Here is a 21435-nt window from a genome sequence, read left to right on the forward strand (position 1 = left end):
ATTAGTGAGGTTGGAATGGGCTATGAGTGATCTACTTTGGGCAAAACCCTCACCTCCACCACTAAACAGGTTGTGGTTTAAAATAAAGAATGACTGGGGCTAAAAGGTGCCTTAGCTGTTGACATAAAAAAGAGACCAATGGCCTCCCAAACTGAGAATTTCAGTGAGGGGAATTCCAGCATGACCTATTTAATACCTATTACTGACTGAATGTTTGTGTCCCCCAACCCCAAATTCATATATTAAGCCCTAACCCCAATGTGGTGGTAATAGGAGGTAGGGCCTTTTGTAAAGTCATTAGGTTTAGATGCAGTCATGAGGGTGGAGCCCCCATGATGATATCTGTGCCCTTATATGAGGAAAAAGAGACACCATGTAAAGATACTGTGCAACCATCTGCAAGCCAAGAAGAGAGCCCTCACTAAGAACCAAATCTGCCAGCACCTTAATCTTAGACTTCCCAGCCTCTAAAACTGGGAGAAATAAACATCTGCTGTTCGAGCCACCAGTCAACATAAGGCAAATTCTAACAGCTATAAAAGAGGAAATCGAGAGTAACACAATTTAATGGGGGACTTTAACAACTCACCTATATCAATGGACAGATCATCCAGACAGAAAATTATTGGGGAAACATAAGCTTTAAAAGACACAATAGACCAGATAGATTTAACTGATATTTTTAGGACATTCCATCTGAAAACAGCAGATTACACTTTCTTCTCAAGTGCACACAGCACATTCTCCAGGATAGATCACATCTTGAGTCACTAATCAAGCCTTGGTAAATTAAAGAAAATTAAAATCATATCAAGCATCTTTTCCGAACACAATGCTATGAGATTAGAAATCAATTACAGGGAACAAAAAACGTAAAAAACACAAAGTCGTGGAGGCTAAACAATACATTGCTAAATAACCAAGAGATCACTGAAGAAATCGAAGAGGAAATCAAAAAATACCTAGAAACAAACGACAATGAAAACACAGCGATCCAAAACTTATGGGATGCAGCAAAAGCAGTTCTAAGAGGGAAGTTTATAGCTATACAAGCCTACCTCAAGAAACAAGAAACATCTCAAATAAACAATCTAACCTTACACCTAAAGGAACTAGAGAAAGAAGAACAAACAAAACCCAAAGCTATTAGAAGGAAAGAAATCATAAAGATCAGAGCAGAAATAAATGAAACAGAAACAAAGAAAATAATAGCAAACAACAATAAAAGTAAAAGCTGGTTCTTTGAGAAGATAAACAAAATTGATAAACCTTTGGCCAGACACATCAAGAAAAAAAGGGAGGACTTCCCTGGTCGCCCAGTGGTTAAGAATCTGCCTGCCAGTGCAGGAGACACGGGTTCGAGACCCGGTCTGGGAAGATCCCACATGCCATGGAGAAACTAAGCCCGAGCACCACAACAACTGAGCCTGCGCTCTAGAGCCTGTGAGCCACAACTACTGAAGCCTTCGTGCCACAACTACTGAAGCCCACGTGCCTAGAGCCCGTGCTCTGCAACGAGAGAAGCCACTGCAATGAGAAGCCTGCACACCGCAACGAAGAGAAGCCCCCGCTCGCCGCAACTAGAGAAAGCCTGCACGCAGCAACGAAGACCCAGTGCAGCCAAAAATAAATACATTTTAAAAAAAGAAAAAGAGGGAGAGCACTCAAATCAATAAAATTAGAAATAAAAAAGGAGAAGTTACAACGGACACTGCAGAAATACAAAGCATCATAAGTGAGTACTACAAGCAACTCTATGCCAATAAAATGGACAACCTGGAAGAAATGCACAAATTCTTAGAAAGGTATAACCTTCCAAGACTGAACCAGGAAGAAACAGAAAATATGAACAGACCAATCACAGTAATGAAATTGACACTGTGATTAAAAATCTTCCAACAAACAAAAGTCCAGGACCAGACGGCTTCACAGGTGAGTTCTATCAAACATTTAGAGGAGAGCTAACACCGATTCTTCTCAAACTCTTCCAAAAATTGCAGAGGAAGGAACACTCCCAAACTCATGCTATGAGGCCACCATCACCCTGATACCAAAACCAGACAAAGATACTACAAAAAAAGAAAATTACAGACCCATATCACTGATAAATATAGATGCAAAAATCCGCAACAAAATACTAGCAAACAGAATCCAACAACACATTAAAAGGATCATACACCACGATCAAGTGGGATTTATCCCAGGGATGCAAGGATTCTTCAATATACGCAAATCAATCAATGTGATACACCATATTAACAAACTGAAGGAGAAAAACCATATGATCATCTCAATAGATGCAGAGAAAGCTTTTGACAAAATTCAACACCTATTTATGATAAAAACTCTCCAGAAAGTGGGCATAGAGGGAAGCTACCTCAACATAATAAAGGCCATATACGACAAACCCACAGCCAACATCATTCTCAATGGTGAAAAACTGAAAGCATTTCCTCTAAGATCAGGAACAAGACAAGGATGTCCACTCTTGCCACTCTTATTCAACATAGTTTTGGAAGTCCTAGCCACGGCAATCAAAGAAGAAAAGGAATACAAATTGGAAAACAAGAAGTAAAGCTGTCATTGTTTGTGGATGACATGATACTATACATAGATAATCCTAAAGACACCACCAGAAAACTACTAGAGCTAATCAATGAATTTGGTACAGTTGTAGGATACAAAATTAATGCACAGAAATCTCCTGCATTCCTATACACTAACAACGAAAGATCAGAAAGAGAAATTAAGGAAACAATCCCATTCACCACTGCAACAAAAAGAATAAAATACCTAGGAATAAACCTACCTAAAGAGGTAGAAGACCTGTACTCAGAAAACTATGAGACACTGATGAAAGAAACCAAAGATGTCACCAACAGATGGAGAGATGTACCATGTTCTTGGATTGGAAGAATCAACACTGTGAAAATGACTATACTACCCAAAGCAATCTACAGATTCAATGCAATCCCTATCAAATTACAAATGACTTTTTTTACAGAAATAGAACAAAAAAATCTTAAAATTTGTATGGAAACACAAAAGACCCAGAATAACCAAAGCAATCTCGAGGGAAAAAAGCGGAGCTGGAGGAATCAGACTCCCTGACTTCAGATTATACTACAAAGCTACAGTAGTCAAGACAACATGGTACTGGAACAGAAACAGAAATATGGATCAATGGAACAGGAGAGAAACCCCAGAGATAAACCCATGCACCTATGGTCAACTAATCTATGACAAAGGAGGCAAGGATATACAATGGAGAAAAGACAGCCTCTTCAATAAGTGGTGCTGGGAAAACTGAACAGTTGCATGGGAAAAAAATGAAATTAGAATACTCCCTAACACCATACACAAAAATAAACTCAGAATGGATTAAAGACCTAAATGTAAGACCAGACATTATAAAACTCTTAGAGGAAAACATAGGAAGAACACCCTTTGACGTAAATCACAGCACGTTCTTTTTTAACCCACCTCCTAGAGTAACAGAAAAAAATACAAAAATAAACAAATGGTACCTAAAGAAACTTAAAAGCTTTTGCATAGCAAAGGGAACTATAAACAAGATGAAAAGACAACCCTCAGAATGGGAGAAAATATCTGCAAACGAATCAACAGACAAAGGATTAATCTCCAAAATATATAAACAGCTCATGCAGCTCAATATTAAAAAAAACAAACAACCCAATCCAAAAATGGGTAGAAAACCTAAATAGACATTTCTCCAAAGAAGACATACAGATGTCCAAGAGGCACATGAAAAGCTGCTCAACATCACTAATTATTAGAGGAATGCAAATCAAAACTACAGTGAGGTATCACCTCACACCAGCCAGAACGGGCATCATCAGAAAATCTACAAACAACAAATGCTGGAGAGGGTGTGGAGAAAAGGGAACTCTCTTCACTGTTGGTGGGAATGTAAATTGATACAGCCACTATGGAGAACAGCATGGCGATTCCTTAAAAAACTAAAAATAAAACTATCATATGACCCAGCAATCCCACTACTGGGCATATACACAGAGAAAACTATAATTCAAAAAGATACATGCACCCCAATGTTCACTGCAGCACTATTTACAATAGCCAGGTCACGGAAGCAACTTAAATGCCCATCGACAGACAAATGGATAAAGAAGATGTGGTATATATACACAATGGAATATTACTCAGCCATAAAAATGAACGAAATTGGGCCATTTGTAGAGACATGGATGGACCTAGAGACTGCCATACAGAGTGAAGTAAGTCAGAAAGAGAAAAACAAATATCTTATATTAACACATATATGTGGTATCTAGAAAAATGGTACAGATGAACTAGTTTGCCAGGCAGAAATAGAGACACAGATGTAGAGAACAAAAGTATGCACTCAAATGGGGGAAAGTGGCGGGGGTGCGGGTGGTGGGATGAATTGGGCGATTGGGATTGACATGCATACACTAACATGTATAAAACAGGTAACTAATAAGAACCTGCTGTATAAAAAAATAAATTAAAAAAAAAAACAATTCTGATAAACTGGACCTCATCAGTAAGAGAGTAATAAGAAGAGAAAGCAAGATAATACTGAAGGAGTGTGTCAGTTAAACCCATTAGAGCTGCCTCAAAACAATGTAATCCCCAACAGTTAACAGAATTGGCTCAACTATCTGCCATGATGGGCCCACAGCAGAACAGATGCAAGCACAGGAAAGGGACCCACACCACAAAGTGGTGCAGAAATGGACCAGCTTTTTCAGAACCATCTAGAATGCTTACTGAAAATATGTATGACCAGGCCACACTTCATATCTAACGGCTTAGAAATTCCAAGGTGTAAGCACAAGCACATGTTGGTGGGAATGTAAATTGCTACAGCCACTATGCAGAACAGTATGGAGGTTCCTTAGAGAACTAAAAATAGAGCTACCATATGATTCTGCAATCCCACTACTGGGCATATATCCAGAAAAGATGAAAGCTCTAATTCATAATATCATAAGATACACGCACACCAATGTTCAAAGCAGCACCATTCACAAAAGCCAAGACATGGAAGCAACCTTAGTGTCCATCAACAGATGAATGGATAAAGAAGATGTGATATATATATGTGTGTGTGTGTGTGTGTATACACACACACACACATATACACATATAAATATATACATACATACACACACAAATATACACAGACAATGGAATATTACTCAGCCATAAAAACAATGAAATAGGACTTCCCCGGTGGCGCAGTGGTTAGGAATCTGCCTGCCAGTGCAGCGACACGGGTTCAAGCTCTTGTCCAGGAAGATCCTACGTGCCACAGAGCAACTAAGCTCATGTGCCACAACTACTGAGCCTGCATTCTAAAGCCCGTGAGCCACAGCTACTGAGCCTGTGTGCCACAACTACTGAAGTCCACGCTCCTAGAGCCTGTGCTCCCCAACAAGAGAAGCCACCACAATGAGAAGCCCGCGCACTGCAATGAAGAGTAGCCCCCACACCGCGATGAAGAGTAGCCCCCGCTCGCTGCAACTAGAGATAGCCCGTGTGCAGCAACGAAGACCCAATGCAGCCAGAAAGAAAAAAGAAAATACATAAATTAATTGATTTTAAAAAAAGAATGAAAATACCATTTCCAGCAACATGGATGGATGTAGAGATTATCATACTAAGTGAAGTCAGACAGAGAAGGACAAGTATCATATGATATCATTTATATGTGGAATCTGAAAAAATGATACAAATGAACTTATTTACAAAACAGAAAGAGACTCACAGACATAGAAAACAAGCTTATAGTTAGCAAAGGGGATGGGGGGGAGATAAATTAGGAGTTTAGGATTAACATATACACACACTATATAAATGCGTAAACAAGGACCTACTGTGTAGCACAGGGAACTATACTCAATTATCTTGTAATATATTCTAAAAAGAATATATATATATGAATAACAGAATCACCCTGCTGTACGTCTCAAACTAACACAACATTGTAAATTAAATAACTATACTTCAATGTTTTTAACGAAAGTTAAAAAAAAAAGAGAGATCCCCTTTTAGGAAATACACATTCAAGTACTTAGGGGTAAAGGGCCATGATGTATATAACTTATTCTCAAAAATGGTTAAAAAAAATGTGTGTGTGTGTGTGTGTGTGTGTAGATTTGGGGGGAAGGAATACAAATACAATACAAATGGGATAAAATGTTAACAATAAATCAGCCTCATTAAAGGTATATAATTTGGGGGATTTTTTTAGTTTTGGTATTTTTATATATGTGTGAACTTATTTCCAAATAAAAAGCTCTTTCAAAAGAGGAGGAGAGGGGCTTCCCTGGTGGCACAGTGGTTGAGAGTCCGCCTGCCAATGCAAGGGACCCGGGTTCGGGCCCCGGTCCAGGAAGATCCCACATGCCACGGAGCGGCTAGGCCCGTGAGCCATGGCCGCTGAGCCTGCGCGTCCGGAGCCTGTGCTCCGCAACGGGAGAGGCTACAGCAGTGAGACGCCCACGTACCGCAAAAAAAAAAAAATTATGTGGAAATAGTGTCAGAGATCATGTATTCCAACCGTGATCGACATCTGGTAGACAAAGAAACTGGGAGCTAAGAAAAGGAACTTCCTTCTGATACACAGAGTAGATCTAAAGTTAGCAAGTCAAGTTTTCTGGCACCCGGTACTGATGACACCACACACCATACTGGACTTCTTTATGATGACACGTAACTGCAAGAAAAATCAAGAACTACACACAAGTCTGTATTTTTAAAAACTGTGAAGCACTGCCACTGTTTTGAAGAAAGCAGGTAATGAACTTCTACTACCTCCTCCAAAAAAAATGTCCAACCGTATTGGAGAACGGGATAATACTCAGCTTTTGAATACTTACACCAGTTTAATGACTGAAAAAAGGAAACACTAATGGATGAATCAAGCCTTCCCACAGGACACCCGATTCCCACAGGCACACAGGATTCCTGTGCTGCCTTCAGAGGCCGAACATGAGCAAGCCTTGTACAGCCCCCTCATCGGAAACAATGAGGGCAATGGGAGGGGTGACTCGGAGAATGAACCTCTGCAGGTCTGGTGGTCTAGGGAGCATACTCAGCACCAAAGACAGAGCCATGAGTGATTACAAATGTAATTCAACTCATAATACTGAAAGAAATCAAAGGAAGGCAAACCTAGAACAGAGGTCTTCTCATCCAAATAGGTTCCTGAGACTCCTCATCCCATAAATTATCACACAGTACTCCATTTTCCTAACAAACTGACGCCCCTGCCTGAGTGTGGAGAGCACGTCCCAGCCTAATTCAGCTGTGGAACTCAGCTCCATTTAAAATTCCTTCAGACAGCTGAACTCTGCACTATGTAATTAAGCAGACCGTATACTGTTTCTTTAGTAAGAGCACCCAGGCAGACCTTACAACTGCCAAAGTGCCAGTCTAGTTTTTGTTTCTCCTTCAGAACAAAGCACAAGTTCAGTTGACGTAACCTCACATGACCCAGGTCCTCTTGTATTTCTGGTCTCTTTAGGTCTAAACGCTGTGAAGTAGAAATGAGGTTTTACTGGATGGTGGGAAAGGACTTTGTTCAGTTAATGAAATTTGCTTCCAATCTGATAAAACTCACATTTGTGCCACTTCAGAATTTATTACAAGACTCTTGAAAATGTGCTAATTTGTCACCGAACAAATGAAACACTGAGTATAATAAGAAAACTATACCTAATTAGTCACGTAAAATCCTAACCAAGAAAGCCCCTAAAATAGAATAATTTCCTCATAAAACACAAGCGATAAAAAGTTCCCAAGAGCACGACTGTATTTATATTGTACAGCTAGAATGCATGCAATATGCATATTTATAAATATTCTTCTGGAAAAATGTCCTTATAGGTAAACAATCTATTCATGATTTGCATATATTTCCTTGTATAAATCAGTGCACCAAATGGAAAAAATATTTTAAATTGTTTCCAATATTTCACATTTAACCAGCTGCACAGATGCAATATAACAATTAGTAGCGGCAGCCAACTGAACAGAATTTCTTATGACTAACTGGACAAAACCTACGTATAACAAAGACCTGACAAATCTGGTAAGACTTACTTGCTACTCCTGATGCCAGTCCATACAGCAGCCCTCCCGCATCTGACTGCTGAGGGAAAACGTGTGCTCCTGGAGGAGGCGGCTTTTCTTGCCTGATGAAGTTATACAACAAGGTCTTTACAAGTTTGCTGGTATATGGGAGGCTACACAAAAAGAAAAAAGAAGAAAATAAACTCAGATTTGGGGGAATCAACTGACTTTGTATCGTGATAAATATAACCTATATAATCTACCGACATAAAAGGGATTAGCACAATTCAAAGAAATCTGGCACTGTCACAACAGTGAAGACCATGGGCTTTGAGATCAGACTTGAGGCTTAAATCTGGCTTTCCTCTTACTATGCTGTATGTCATTCATCAAATCGCTTCAACTCCTAAGCTTCAGTTACCTTATTTGTAATCTGTATAACAGGTGAAATATTATAAATTCAGTGTATAATACAGTACTTGGCACTTGAAGGGAGGTAGTAACACAGAGTCAGTGGGAAAACGCAAGAATTTAAAAGTATGGAAATTGACTTGAATAGTATATTTGACTTAACCCAATATATCCAAAATATTCAACATACAATCAATATAATAATTGTTAACTATCTTACACTGTTTAAAATAAAAGTATGAAGTTATTCAATCTATGCATACATATAAAAAACATATCCATATATATACAGATTTCTTTTAATGTTAATACCCTTTGCTTTTAAGTAACAGAATGAGAGGAGAAGGCAGAGAAAACAGGTTAAAAGGGATATGTGTCCACAAATTGGTGATAAATCAATTCCTGCAATCTGGAGAAAACTTTTGAATAGACTCTTCAGCCAATGCTTAAGGCCTTTTATCCCTATTATCAGTGATTTTCAAATATGTTCTAAAAGAGCTCTAAAGGATTCTGTGGATGTGCCACAAGTATAATCAAGGTAGCAAGAGGGATGTGAAAAGACAAAGGTGCTTCTCTCCCTCTCCCTCTCTCTCTCTCTCCCTCTCTCTCTCTCTCTCTCTCTCTCTCTGTGTGTGTGTGTGTGTGTGTGTGTGTTTAATATTTATCTACTCCCGTCCCTACCCCCCAGGAGACTGTAAGCTTCTGCTCTGCTCAGGAGCACAGCTCCACATCCTAACACATGCCTGGCACATGGTTAGCACACAATAAACATTTGTTGACTACATGAAAGTAGGAACAGTCAGTTAAGTGGCTGCTGGGGAAGTCCAAACACGTGGTGATGGGGCATCCACTGCAGCAGTCATTTCAATGGGACTGGTGGGAAGGGGAAGATACAAATAATTTCAATGAACAAATATGACTGGATGAATGCTTAGACATAGAGAATGATGCAGAAGGAAGAAAACATGGCTTCAAAGTTTCAACTCTACAAAGAAACCACTAGAGAAGGTAATGAAGCTAGGGGATGAAAGGGGCAGGGAGGATGGATAGTTTAGACAGGAAAGCAGATCCTTATGTGTTGGGTTTGAAGTTCTGACAGAAGCACCAGAGGAAATGTCTGGTTGGAGATATGGAACGACACTAAGGAAAGAGGACAAGACGAGAACTACAGATTAATTCAATAAAAAACCTGACAAATTTAAAATAGAAACATACCATCGACCTCGCATCAAGTACTTGTGACTGATGCTCTGTCGCAAAACTTCCTTGTGGAAGAGTTGGCAGGAAAGGAAGACCACCATTGTTGACACAGCTTCTACTGATATTTCATATGTAATATCTCTGGAAAAATAGGAAACAAATCAGAATAATGATCACTTTGGAAGATTAAGATATTGCTCTTTTCTAAATAAACTATACATTTAAAAACTCAAATCAAAATATTCAATATGCTTCCGGATTATTAAAAAATACTAGTATGTTTAAAATAAAAATTAAGTCAAACAAAAATATGAAACCCTTCCTTGTCATTAGTTCTTGTACTTGGGTGAAATATCGCATTACTTTCCTATTTTCCAGGTCCCATCTACTAATGAATGACAAGTATCAATACATTAGTGTATAATGGAAACAGTTACCAGCAGTGTTCTACTTCAAAGGTCCACTCTAAAGCCCTTATGTTCATTCCCTGTTTAGTTATAACACAGAAAAAAATATTCAGATTGTAAAACTGAAAAGAAGTCACAGTGTAGGGAAGACAACAGTGTCTTTCTGAGTTGATAATAACTTTACAGTGAGAACTATGGTATACCCTAGATCTTCTATCTCTAAGTGTCTACTTTCTCAAGGCCAACTCTGCCTGTTCAGCAAAATATGAACAGTAAACAAATTGTTCCTGTTTTATTAAGCGTATTTCTTTTATGAAGGACTACCATTGTCCTCCGAAGATCATTAATCCCTTTTAGAAACAAATCTTAGAACAAATAAAAAGGAAACAAAATTTTGGCTGAGCACGAACAGGAACAAATGCATCAAGAGATCTTCAATTATTGCAAAAGTTTAAACGCGATTATCATGGGGAACAGTAACATGTTAGCCCAGGAAAGTGAAAATCTCAACAGCACAACAAAAAGAGTAACAGCTCCAAAAGAATATCAGCTATTTTTACAGATCTGAAATATTCATGGAAAGCCCAAAGAAAAATACTGAACACCTACTTAAATGAAGCTCATCAAACAAATTAAAGAGGACTTGATTCTAGAAATGGAGACGCTTACCAGATTTTAAAGTTCTAATTCTACCAGATGTTTACAGAGTGATTTTGCTGATGAAATATCTTTTAAAAGCAAAGTATACAAAACAAAACACAAGAGACCTGTGCAAATGATCTTATTATGTAACGAATAAATCTCATTTCTACTCAGAAATCTGACTAATACTGTAGAACAATTCTCTTTCCTGAAATTTCCATAATTATTGTTGTAAAATATTAACCACATAAAAGGCATATCTTACATTTGTACTTATTTCTTGAATTGAATGAAAAACAACCCTGATGTGTTGTATCAGGATTCATTAATTCTTCAATAATGATGATTTGGGTGCTCAAAACCCAAAGGATTTTGAATCACAATCATCATTTATTCATACAGCCTATGCCTGTCAGGAATCCATACTCTGTAGTCAATTTGCTAGGCTTTTCAGTTGGGTCAGGGCTTAAAGCCAAATCCTGAAGAACAAGTATCTTGCCACAGTACACGCTATCTAGGTAGGTGACTACCTCCAGTACACTTGTTAATGCATTTAGTCATTGCATCAATAATAATTAAAAAAAAAACAGCAGTGGTTTACAATTTAACATGTTACACTAGGTTTCTGATCCAGGAAGAAACTGCTTTAATTTGTTTAAACTAAAAACTATGGGGCTTCCCTGGTGGCGCAGTGGTTGAAAGTTCGCCTGCCAATGCAGGGGACACGGGTTCGTGCCCCGGTCCGGGAAGATCCCACATGCCGCGGAGTGGCCAGGCCCATGAGCCATGGCCGCTGAGCCTGCGCGTCCGGAGCCTGTGCTCCGCCACGGGAGAGGCCACAACAGTGAGAGGCCCGCGTACCGCAAAAAAAACCTTAAAACTATGACTATTAATAAATACTATGTCTGACAACTTTAATGAAAGAATGTAGATTTAGAACAGAGGGCTGTTCTCCTTCAAAATAAATTGGACCAAACAACATCACAAATGGGAGAACATCACAAATGGGAGGGATCTTTATTGCTCTGATTTTGACTGGAACTAACTAGGACTTCCTGAACAGTCATCAGCATAGTGTACCAGGCATACATAACTCAGAACAGCAAAAAGGAAGAAATACGTTGAGGCCATGTAATACACGATCATAATACAAAAGGAATACTCTCTGCAACAAAAATGTAAAGGGAATTTCATGAAAAAAGGATCCAGGATGCTGTTGACTGACTTAGAGGATATCTTCTATTCATTTTGCTGGCCAGCATCCACTTATTAGTATTAAAACATTAATAAAGGGCGAACAGGATGATCTGAATGGAATGACTAAATACCATGAAGATAATTCTACACAAATTAATCTTAATCACAACCAAAATTCTCATTGAGTTTTTTTCAGAAACTTCATAAATTGACATTTTTATGAAAGAATAAACATACAGCCAAGTCAATCTTGAAACTGAAAAGTGAAGAGAGGGACTTCCTTTACCATATATCAAGCCATGTTACACAGCTGTGGCAATAAAAACGGTATGGTATTTGCAAGCACACACAAAAAAATTAGACAAACCAATGGAACTCAACTGAGAACTGAAACACAGGTCAAACCTGTGTTTCTATGGAAACATAGAATAAAACAGATCTATAAATCAATGGAGAACAGACTGTACAGAAGATGGTGCTGGGAAAAACTGGCTTATTTCATAAAGAAAAATAATGATAGCTCCCTATCTTACAACATATTCAAAGACCGACTACAGAAGAATTAAAGACCTACATTCACTTGGATGTGAACGGCAACACTAAAATTAATAGAAGAAAATGTACAATGATAAGTTTGTAACATAAGCACAAGAAGGGACTTCTTAAATAAAAGCCTAAGAGCACAAAGCATAAAGTAAATAAATAAAAGCATTTAGTTACATCAAAATTAAAGGTTATTGCTCAACAAATGAAACCCTGAACGAAGTTAACTGGCAGATGATAAAATGTAAGAAGAACAAAGAACTAATATCTAGAATATTACAAGCAACTCCCACAAAAAGCCAAGAAAAAGCCAAGAACTTCACTAGGAAAAAAAAGAGCAAAAGATAAAAAACAGTCTGTTTAAAACAGTGTAATATCCCTTGATGTCCTAGAAAATGTAAAGTATTGGCAGGTACATAATGATATATAAACCCTCATGTACTGCTGATAGTAATATTAACCAACACAGCTATTTTAGAGAACAATTTATAACCCAGTATATGTATATGCCAAAGAAAAATTCACAGAAATATGTCTGAGAACTGTGGTAAGCAAACCTCCAAAATGACCCTCAATAATCCCTGCTTCCTGCTATTCATGTCCTTGTGTAATTGCCTCCCCTTGAGTGTAGGATGGACCTAGAGACTTGCTTAGAAGAGAATACAGTAAAAGTGAAAGCATGCCACTTCTGAGAGGAGACTGGCTTACAAAACAACCGTGGCTTGTGTTGGGCACCTGCTCTTGCTCTTCTGTTTGCTTTCTCCAAGGGAAGCCAGCTGCCTTGTTGTGAGCTGACATACAGAGAAGTACACCTTGCAAAGGACTATGGAAGGCCTCCAGTCAACAGCCAGTAAGGAACTGAGTCCAACAGCCCTAGAGAAATTGAATCCTGCCAACAGCCAAGTGAGAAGTCCAGGAAGCAGGTCCTTCCTAGTTGAGCCTTCAAATGAGACCACAGCCCCAGCCATAAGATCAACTACAACCTCATGAGACACTTGAGTCAGAGGCACCAAGCTACACAGTACCCTGATTCCTGATACTAAAAAACTGTGAAACGACGTTTTGTTTTGTTTTTATTGAAGTATAGTTGATTTACAATGTTAATTTCTGCTGTACAGCAAAGTGATTCAGTTATACATATATATTCTTTTTTATATCCTTTTCCATTATGGTTTATCACAGGATACTGAATAGAGTTCCCTGTGCTATCCAGTAGGACCTTGTTGTTTATCCATTCTATATATAGTAGTTTGCATCTGCTAACCCCAAACTCCAACTCCATCCCTCCCCCAAACCCCAACTCCATCCCTCCCCCAAACCCCATGCCCTTAGGAACCACATGTCTGTTCTTTATGTCTGTGAGTCTGTTTCTGTCTTATAGATAAGTTCATTTGTGTCCTATTTTAGATTCTGCATATAAGTGATACCATATGGTATTGAAACAATGTTGTTTTAAACTTCTAAATTTTAGAGTAGCTTATTGTTCAGTAATAGATAAATAATATAAAGACATTCATTATTCGTGGTGTTGCAAAGTTGGAGGCACCCCAGGTGTCCAGCACTGAGGAACTGGATAAGTAAAATGTTGTGGATGTACACAATGGAGCAGTTTTAACAGCAATAGACTAGGTGTTCATTTAGCATCACAGGTAACTCTTAAAAACAATTCTGAGGGCTTCCCTGGTGGCACAGTGGTTAAGAATCCGCCTGCCAATGCAGGGGACACGGGTTCAAGCCCTGGCCTGGGAAGATCCCACATGCCGCGGAGCAACTAAGCCCATGCACCACAGCTACTGAGCCTGCGCTCTAGAGCCCACGAGCCACAACTACTGAGCCTGCGAGCCACAACTACTGAAGCCCGTGCGCCTAGTGCCCATGCTCCGCAACAAGAGAAGCCACCGCAATGAGAAGCCCATGCACCGCAACGAAGAGTAGCCCCCGCTCGCCACAACTAGAGAAAAGCGCGTGTGCAGCATCGAAGACCCAATACAGCCAAAAATAAACAAAACAAACAAACAAAAAACAATTCTGAGAGGAAAAAACAATGAGTTCTATAACACAATTCTATTTATATATATTAAAAATACATGTACACTATAGCTGATTCACTTTGTTATAAAGCAGAAACTAACACACCATTGTAAAGCAAATATACTCCAATAAAGATGTTAAAAAAAGAGAAAAATACATGTACACATAAGTATAACATCTTGTACTCAGACATATATATAAAAAATGCATGCATTAAACATAGTAAAATGGCTGTTTATGGGAAAGAAAAGGAGTAATGAATGGGGATAAATGGGAATAAGTAAATGGATTAATATTAAATGGAGGGGGAGATGGGCCTTACACAAACCAACGATGATAGTGACCCTTGAACTGAAGAATGTGACTGACTCAACCCTATGCCTGATGTGTCCAAAATCAGGGATTGTGGAATGAATGGAGGCATAAGAGGTTGGAGGACATATTGAAGTGGGAGAATGCTCAGATTAATCCCAGAAACAAAAAATACCAGGACATTATAAGGACCACCATTAAAATAATGACAATGGCAATGGAAAAGAGCAGTAAGACTTAAATGTCGCTTAACAAAATAAAACTAATAGCACTCAGTGACAGATTGGATGCTTAAAGTGGGCGAGAAAGACTAAGACTAATCAAGAAAGATCAAGGTTTCTAGATTTAGAACTCAGAGAAGGTGACGTTATCAACCTAAATCAAGAACACAGGAAATGGAAAAATCACTTTACATGTATAATCTATCGATGTTCTTTATTCACAGATTCCATGTTTGTGAATTTACCTACTCACTAAAATTTACTTATAACCCCAAAACAATTTTCTGCAGCACTTTTGCAAGTTGAAGTGATCTAAGTAATTTTCTAACTCGCACCAAAGGAATCCTAGGCAAAATTTCATGACAAAAAAATAGCTAACGATTGCAAATGAACTCACAGATGATAAAGTTACTTTGTTAAAGATGATAAAATTAAAGTCTGCACTTTTCTAATGTCAGCGGGGAACGGGAAATAACTACATAGCAAAGCTTCATATAAAACTGACTATCCAGATATGATATGATGTCTGGAATTTTCTTAAATATAATCTGAGAAGTAGGGGAGGGTAGCTGTGGATGGGGTATAATTGAAATAAAAGTGGCCATGAGTTGTTAATTACTAAAGCTAAGTGATAAGCATATGGGAGTTCATTAGTCTCTCTACATTTATATGCTTAAAATTTTACATAAGATTAAAAATATAAAATTAAAAATTGACTGCACAACTGTAGACCAGAGTTTGGTGAAGATAGGGACCTCTCTTATTCCTAGCTCCCAGCACATTTCCTGGCAAATAGCAAGCACTTAACAGATATTATTTGGAGTGAATGAATCATCCAAAATTCTATATTTAACAAATTTAATTTGCTAAAGTTATCTGCTTTGAGAAGTTGGGTATGTTTCAATAGTTTTTATATTGTTGTCATTAGCAAATCACCACAAACTTAGTGGCCTAAAACAGCACAAATTTATTATCATGCAGTTCTGTAGCTGCAGTACAGGTTTCACGGTGTTAAAATCAAGGTGTCAGCAAGCTGCTTTCCACTCCGGAGGCTCTGGGGAAGAATCCATTTCCTGCTCACTTGGGTTGTTGGCAGGATTTAGTTTCTCATGACTCTAGGATCCAAGTCCCCATTTTCTTTTTCTTTTGCGGTACGTGGGCCTCTCACTGCTGTGGCCTCTCCCGTTGCGGAGCACAGGCTCCGGACGCGCAGGCCCAGCGGCCATGGCTCACGGGCCCAGCCGTTCCGCGGCATGTGGGATCTTCCCGGACCGGGGCACGAACCCGTGTCCCCTGCATCGGCAGGCGGACTCTCAACCACTGCGCCACCAGGGAAGCCCTAAGTCCCCATTTTCTTGCTGGCGGTAAGATGAGGGCACTTCCGAGGCTCTACAGGTCGCCTCATTCTTTGACTCAAGGATCCTTTTCCTCCATCTTCAAAGCCATTAGTGGCTTTGAATGACTCATGCTGCATCTCTCTGACCCACCCTTCTGGTTTCCTCTTCTACCTTTAAGGACTCATGTGATTAGACTGTCCTCTATTATCCTAGTAGGCCCAATCTCCCCTCAAAAAGCCCTTAACTTTAACCACATCTACAGAATCCTTTTGACACGTGAGGGTAGCTATTCACCAGCTTTCCAGGGATTAGGAAGTGGACATCCTTGGGCTGGAGAGGACATTATTCTGCCTACCAATAGCAGCTAGTAAGAATTAGACGCTAATTTCAATAAGAACCAAAAACCTCCCTACCAGCCAACATGAAAATATTACTCAAAGTTATACTAATCTACCAGATTTGGGGGCTGGGGAGAATATAATGTTCAAATAAATGGATTAAAGCAGGCTCCAACAAACTGACAGGGTAGAAGATAATTTAAGTACACAATGAAGCACAGCTTCAAATGACATAGCAAAGATACAGATCCTAGAAATGGCTAAAACAGAACCTTTTCCTTTTTTTTGGCAAAGATGTCAAGAACCCAATTTCCAATTTTCATTGTATGAAGATAGTGCTTATAGCCACAAAGCAGAAGAAAATTTAAATGCACAGAGTAACAAATATTCAAACAAGGGCAATAACCATCGACTAGCTGCCCATCCTGCTCAGAATAAAATGCAAAGTCCTTAACCTAGCCTCTAAGACCCTACATGACTTTTGACTAACCATCCAACCTTGTCTATCACTCACCCATCCTTGATCATTTGGCTCTAGCTCTACTGGACTAGTTACTGGTCCCTGGACACACCAAGCATGCACCCACCTCAGGGCCTTGCATCTGCTGTTCCCTCTGCTTAGAATGCTCTTCCACCAGAGAGTGACAGGACTCCCTCTCTGACTTCCTTTGGGTTTCTATTAAAAGGTCCACTTCACAAGGAGCCTTCCCTTACAATCTTGACTAAAATACCACGACATTACTTTTTTCCATTGTACTTGTCACATTCTAACATTAAGTAATATATTAATTTGTTTATTGTCTGTCTTACCCTATGCACAACTAGAATCTATGTCTTATTCACTATTGTATCCCTGACACCTAAAACTGTGGCTGGCCACAAGTACACACATATTTGTTGAATAGTCTCTTTGTGCTCTTGGGCACAGTGAGAAATTAATATTATTTGGGGTTTACCAAAACCAAGAAAAATATATTCATTCATGCACAAATTTTACATGACAAAGTATATCTGAAACTCCCAGCTTCCAGAAACTAATTCATGATTTAGTGCTCTGCATAAAAATTCACACACACAAAAAAATGGAATTCCCTGTTAGTCCAGTGGTAGGGCCGCACACAGGTTCCATCCCTGGTTCGGGAACTAAGATCCCGCACGCAGTGCAGCGTGGCCAAAAAAGAAAAGAAAAAAAGTAAAAGAAAATTCACTAGACTCCTGGGGCTACAGTTACAGAACTAGTAGCAACAGCAAAAGTAATTACTCAACATGCCCTCAACATGTAATTACTCAACATGCCCTTATAATATTTTCTATTATAAATGGTATTGAAAATGACTGGACTTCCCTGGTGGCGCAGTGGTTAATAATCTGCCTGCCAATGCAGGGGACATGGGTTCAAGCCCTGGCCCAGGAAGATCCCACAAGCTGCAGAGCAACTAAGCTGGAGCACCACTGCTACTGAGCCTGCGCTCTAGAGCCCGCAAGCTACAGCTACTGAAGCCTGCACATCTAGAGCCCGTGCTCCGCAACGAGAAGCCACTGCAATGAGAAGCCCGCGCACTGCAACAAAGAGTAGACCCCACTCACCGTAGCTAGAGAAAGCCCATGTGCAGCAACGGAGACCCAACACAGCAAAAGTAAATTAATAAAATTTTTAAAAAAAATAAAAGTTTAAAAAAAAAAAGAAAGAAAATGACTGATATTTTTAAAGTCAGTTTCAAAATAAGTTGTGAATATAAATTTGGGTTCTGCCTATGGGGAAAAAACTGATCTAAACAGGAAAACCTCTGAAATAGCCATTTAAGAAATATGCTTTAAAGACACACATGGATAAAATGCAACTATCCATCAATTATCTTCCTAGTTACCTTCTTCCCGCACATCTCCCAAGTCTGTGTGAGGGCTTCAGCTCCCTCTACCCTTGCCCCCAAACTGCTTGGCTGACTCATATTCATCACCCAAGACTGTGGACTATGCTCTTCATAGTCTATAGTCTACATCACACAAGAAAATATTTGCTGAACCAAAAAAAAAAAAATCAACCAATATTAGAAAATGAAAAATGTAATAAAGCACAGCTTATATATTAACTTACACAACCACATAATTTTTAAAGAGATCACAGGAATTGAGGCTACTTCCATTTCCAGCAATGACAGACAGAAAATTCAGAAGAATATTCCCAATGAGGTCAACAAAAATCACTGACAGAGGGTCTGGAAGGGCACTTTCTAAAAGGACCAAAGAGCTAGTAAAATACTGAAGAATTACAAGGCCAAGACTCAAGGCACTAAGAAAACCTAGAGAGGTCAGCCTGACATCTGGAATTGCTTTGGCCTTGGGACGCTTCCTGATCCATAAGCGGTGGCTGGGAATCCAAGCAGTGCTTTTGACAGGGTTGACAATCTAGGGCACAAAAACTGGAGTCCAAGCCTGCCAAGGGAGTAAGCCCTAGTACTCCACTCCACACACAGGGTAGAGATCCTCAAGGGGATCCTTACCTTGGAAGTAAGGGGGAGCAGGAAGTAAATCAACAATCTCATGGACTACAACCCAGCTTTAAGTTCCCTGGGTGGCCAGAAAAATTCTGAAATGGAATTAAGAAGAATCCAAGGCATCCAACAGAAACAGACAATCCCCTCTGAAGAAAGATAGAATCATCCTATCAAACTATTTCTACAACTTTACAAATATAAAAACTAGCAAACAATCAAAAATAGGCACATAAAGAGATAAAACTACATGAACAAGAACCACCATACACCCCTAAAACAAACAAAACTCTCCCAAAAATAATATTAATTACCAAATACAACTATGCCTACTCTACCTATGGCATAAAAGCCAAATTTTTCAAATCAAAAATTTCTCAAGGACCTGTAAACTATATAAATATAGCAGATATTTCTTTTTAAAAAGTTCTAGAAAAAAATTCTGGAACTGAAAAATACAATAGCCAAATTTTAAAACTTGATTTAAAAAAAAATAAGTAAATAAGAAAGAAAGAAAGAAAACCTCAATGAATGGGTTTAACAGCAGATTAGACTCAGCTGAAGAGAGATTTAGTGACTTGGAAATAAAGTCATAAGAAATAACCAAGAATAAAGTATAGAGAGACAACATGATGATGTTGAGAGGCATTTGTTTTCAGATTGGGGTTATTATGAGAAGGTTTACGAAGAAAGATTTATAAACATTTGCATACAAGTCATTTGCAAACATATATTTTCATTCCTCTTCAGTAAATACCTGAAAGTAAAATTGCTAGATGAGAAGAGAGGTGGATATCTGACTTCATAAGAACCTGTCAAAACTTTTCCCAAACTGGTTGTACCATTTTATACACCACAGCAATTTTTTACATAGATTTTATTTTTCAAAGCAGTTTCTGGTTCTCAGCAAAACTGAAGGTATAGAGAATTTCCATATAACCCTTGCCCCCACATATGTATACCCTTCTTCACCATCAATATCCTGCCCCAGAGTAGCATATATGTTAAAAACGATGAACCAACACTGACATATCATTATCACCTAAAGACCCCATAATATACGTTAGAGTTCACTACTGCTGTGTAATTTCTATAATCACTATAAATTTTGACAAATGTAGTAACATGTATCCTTGATTATAGTATCATACAGAACAGTTTCATTGCCCTAAAAATCCTCTGTGCTCTGTCCATATATCCCTTCCTCCTGCCAAACCCTGGCAACCACTGATCTTTTTACTGTTTCCATAGTTTTACCTTTTCCAAAACGTATAGTGGGAATAATACAGTATGCAGCCTTTTCAGATTGGCTTCTTTACCCACAGCAATTTCTGAAAGTACCAGTTGCTCCACATTCTCACCAACATTCAGTACTATCAGTCTTCTTAATTTTAGCTATTCTAGTTGTGTGTAGTAATAGCTCACTATAGCATTTAATTTGCATTTTCTGATGACTAATCACACTAAAACTCAATGTGCTTATTGGCCATTCATATATCTTTTTAGTGAAGTATCAATTTAAATCTTTTTTCCATTTTTAATTGGGATATTTGCCTAATTATTTTTAAATTGTAAGAGATCTTTATATATTCAAGAATAAAGTCTTTTGTCAGCTATACGTTTTGGAGACATTTTCTCCCATCTGTGGCTTGACTATTCTTTTTCTGAACCGTCTCTCTTGAAGAGGCAAGATTCTTACTTTTGAAGTAGTCTAACTTATCAAGTTTGTGTTTTTTTGGCTATTGCTTTCTGTATGTTTTCTAAGTTATCTTTGCCTAAAACAAGATTGTGTGTATTTTTCTAATTTTTATGTTATATGTGAAAGTAGGAGTCAAAGTTTTTTTGTTTTGCTTGGTTTTCCCATATAATCAGCTTTTCCAGCACCATTAGTTTAAACAGTTTTCCCTTCCCAACTGAACTGTTTTGCTTTTCTCAAAACAAAACAAACAAACAAACAAAAAACAATTGACCAGAGAAGTACAGATCTGTTTCTTGGCCCCCTATACTGATCCCCTGATTTATTTGTCTATACTTAGGTCAGTACCATGTTATCTTCAAAGCTGTAGCTTTACAGCACACTGTGAAGTGATATAGTGTAAGTATTCCATTTGTTCTTCCTTTTCAATTATTTCTTCAGGTATTCTAGGTTCTTTGCATTTCCATATATATTTTAGAATCAGCTTGTCAATGTCTACGAAAAAAAAAAACAAACAAAAAATACT

General features: G+C 38.5%; 1 protein-coding gene across 3 annotated transcripts in view; it reads right to left on the reverse strand.

The window, feature by feature from the left end:
• The window catches only part of DYM (dymeclin), a 379359-nt gene that overhangs the window by 270174 nt on the left and 87750 nt on the right, over nucleotides 1–21435 (reverse strand). For all 3 annotated transcript variants that reach the window (XM_030867896.2, XM_060310367.1, XM_060310368.1), the window contains exons 7-8: nucleotides 9709–9834; nucleotides 8113–8255 (exon numbers count right to left, since the gene is read on the reverse strand). In XM_030867896.2, coding sequence (XP_030723756.2) covers nucleotides 8113–8255; nucleotides 9709–9834 — 269 coding nt within the window. The remainder of the gene's footprint in view (nucleotides 1–8112; nucleotides 8256–9708; nucleotides 9835–21435) is intronic.

The sequence above is a fragment of the Globicephala melas genome, chromosome 13 (assembly GCF_963455315.2).
Source record: "Globicephala melas chromosome 13, mGloMel1.2, whole genome shotgun sequence".
Taxonomy (NCBI): Eukaryota; Metazoa; Chordata; class Mammalia; order Artiodactyla; family Delphinidae; genus Globicephala; species Globicephala melas.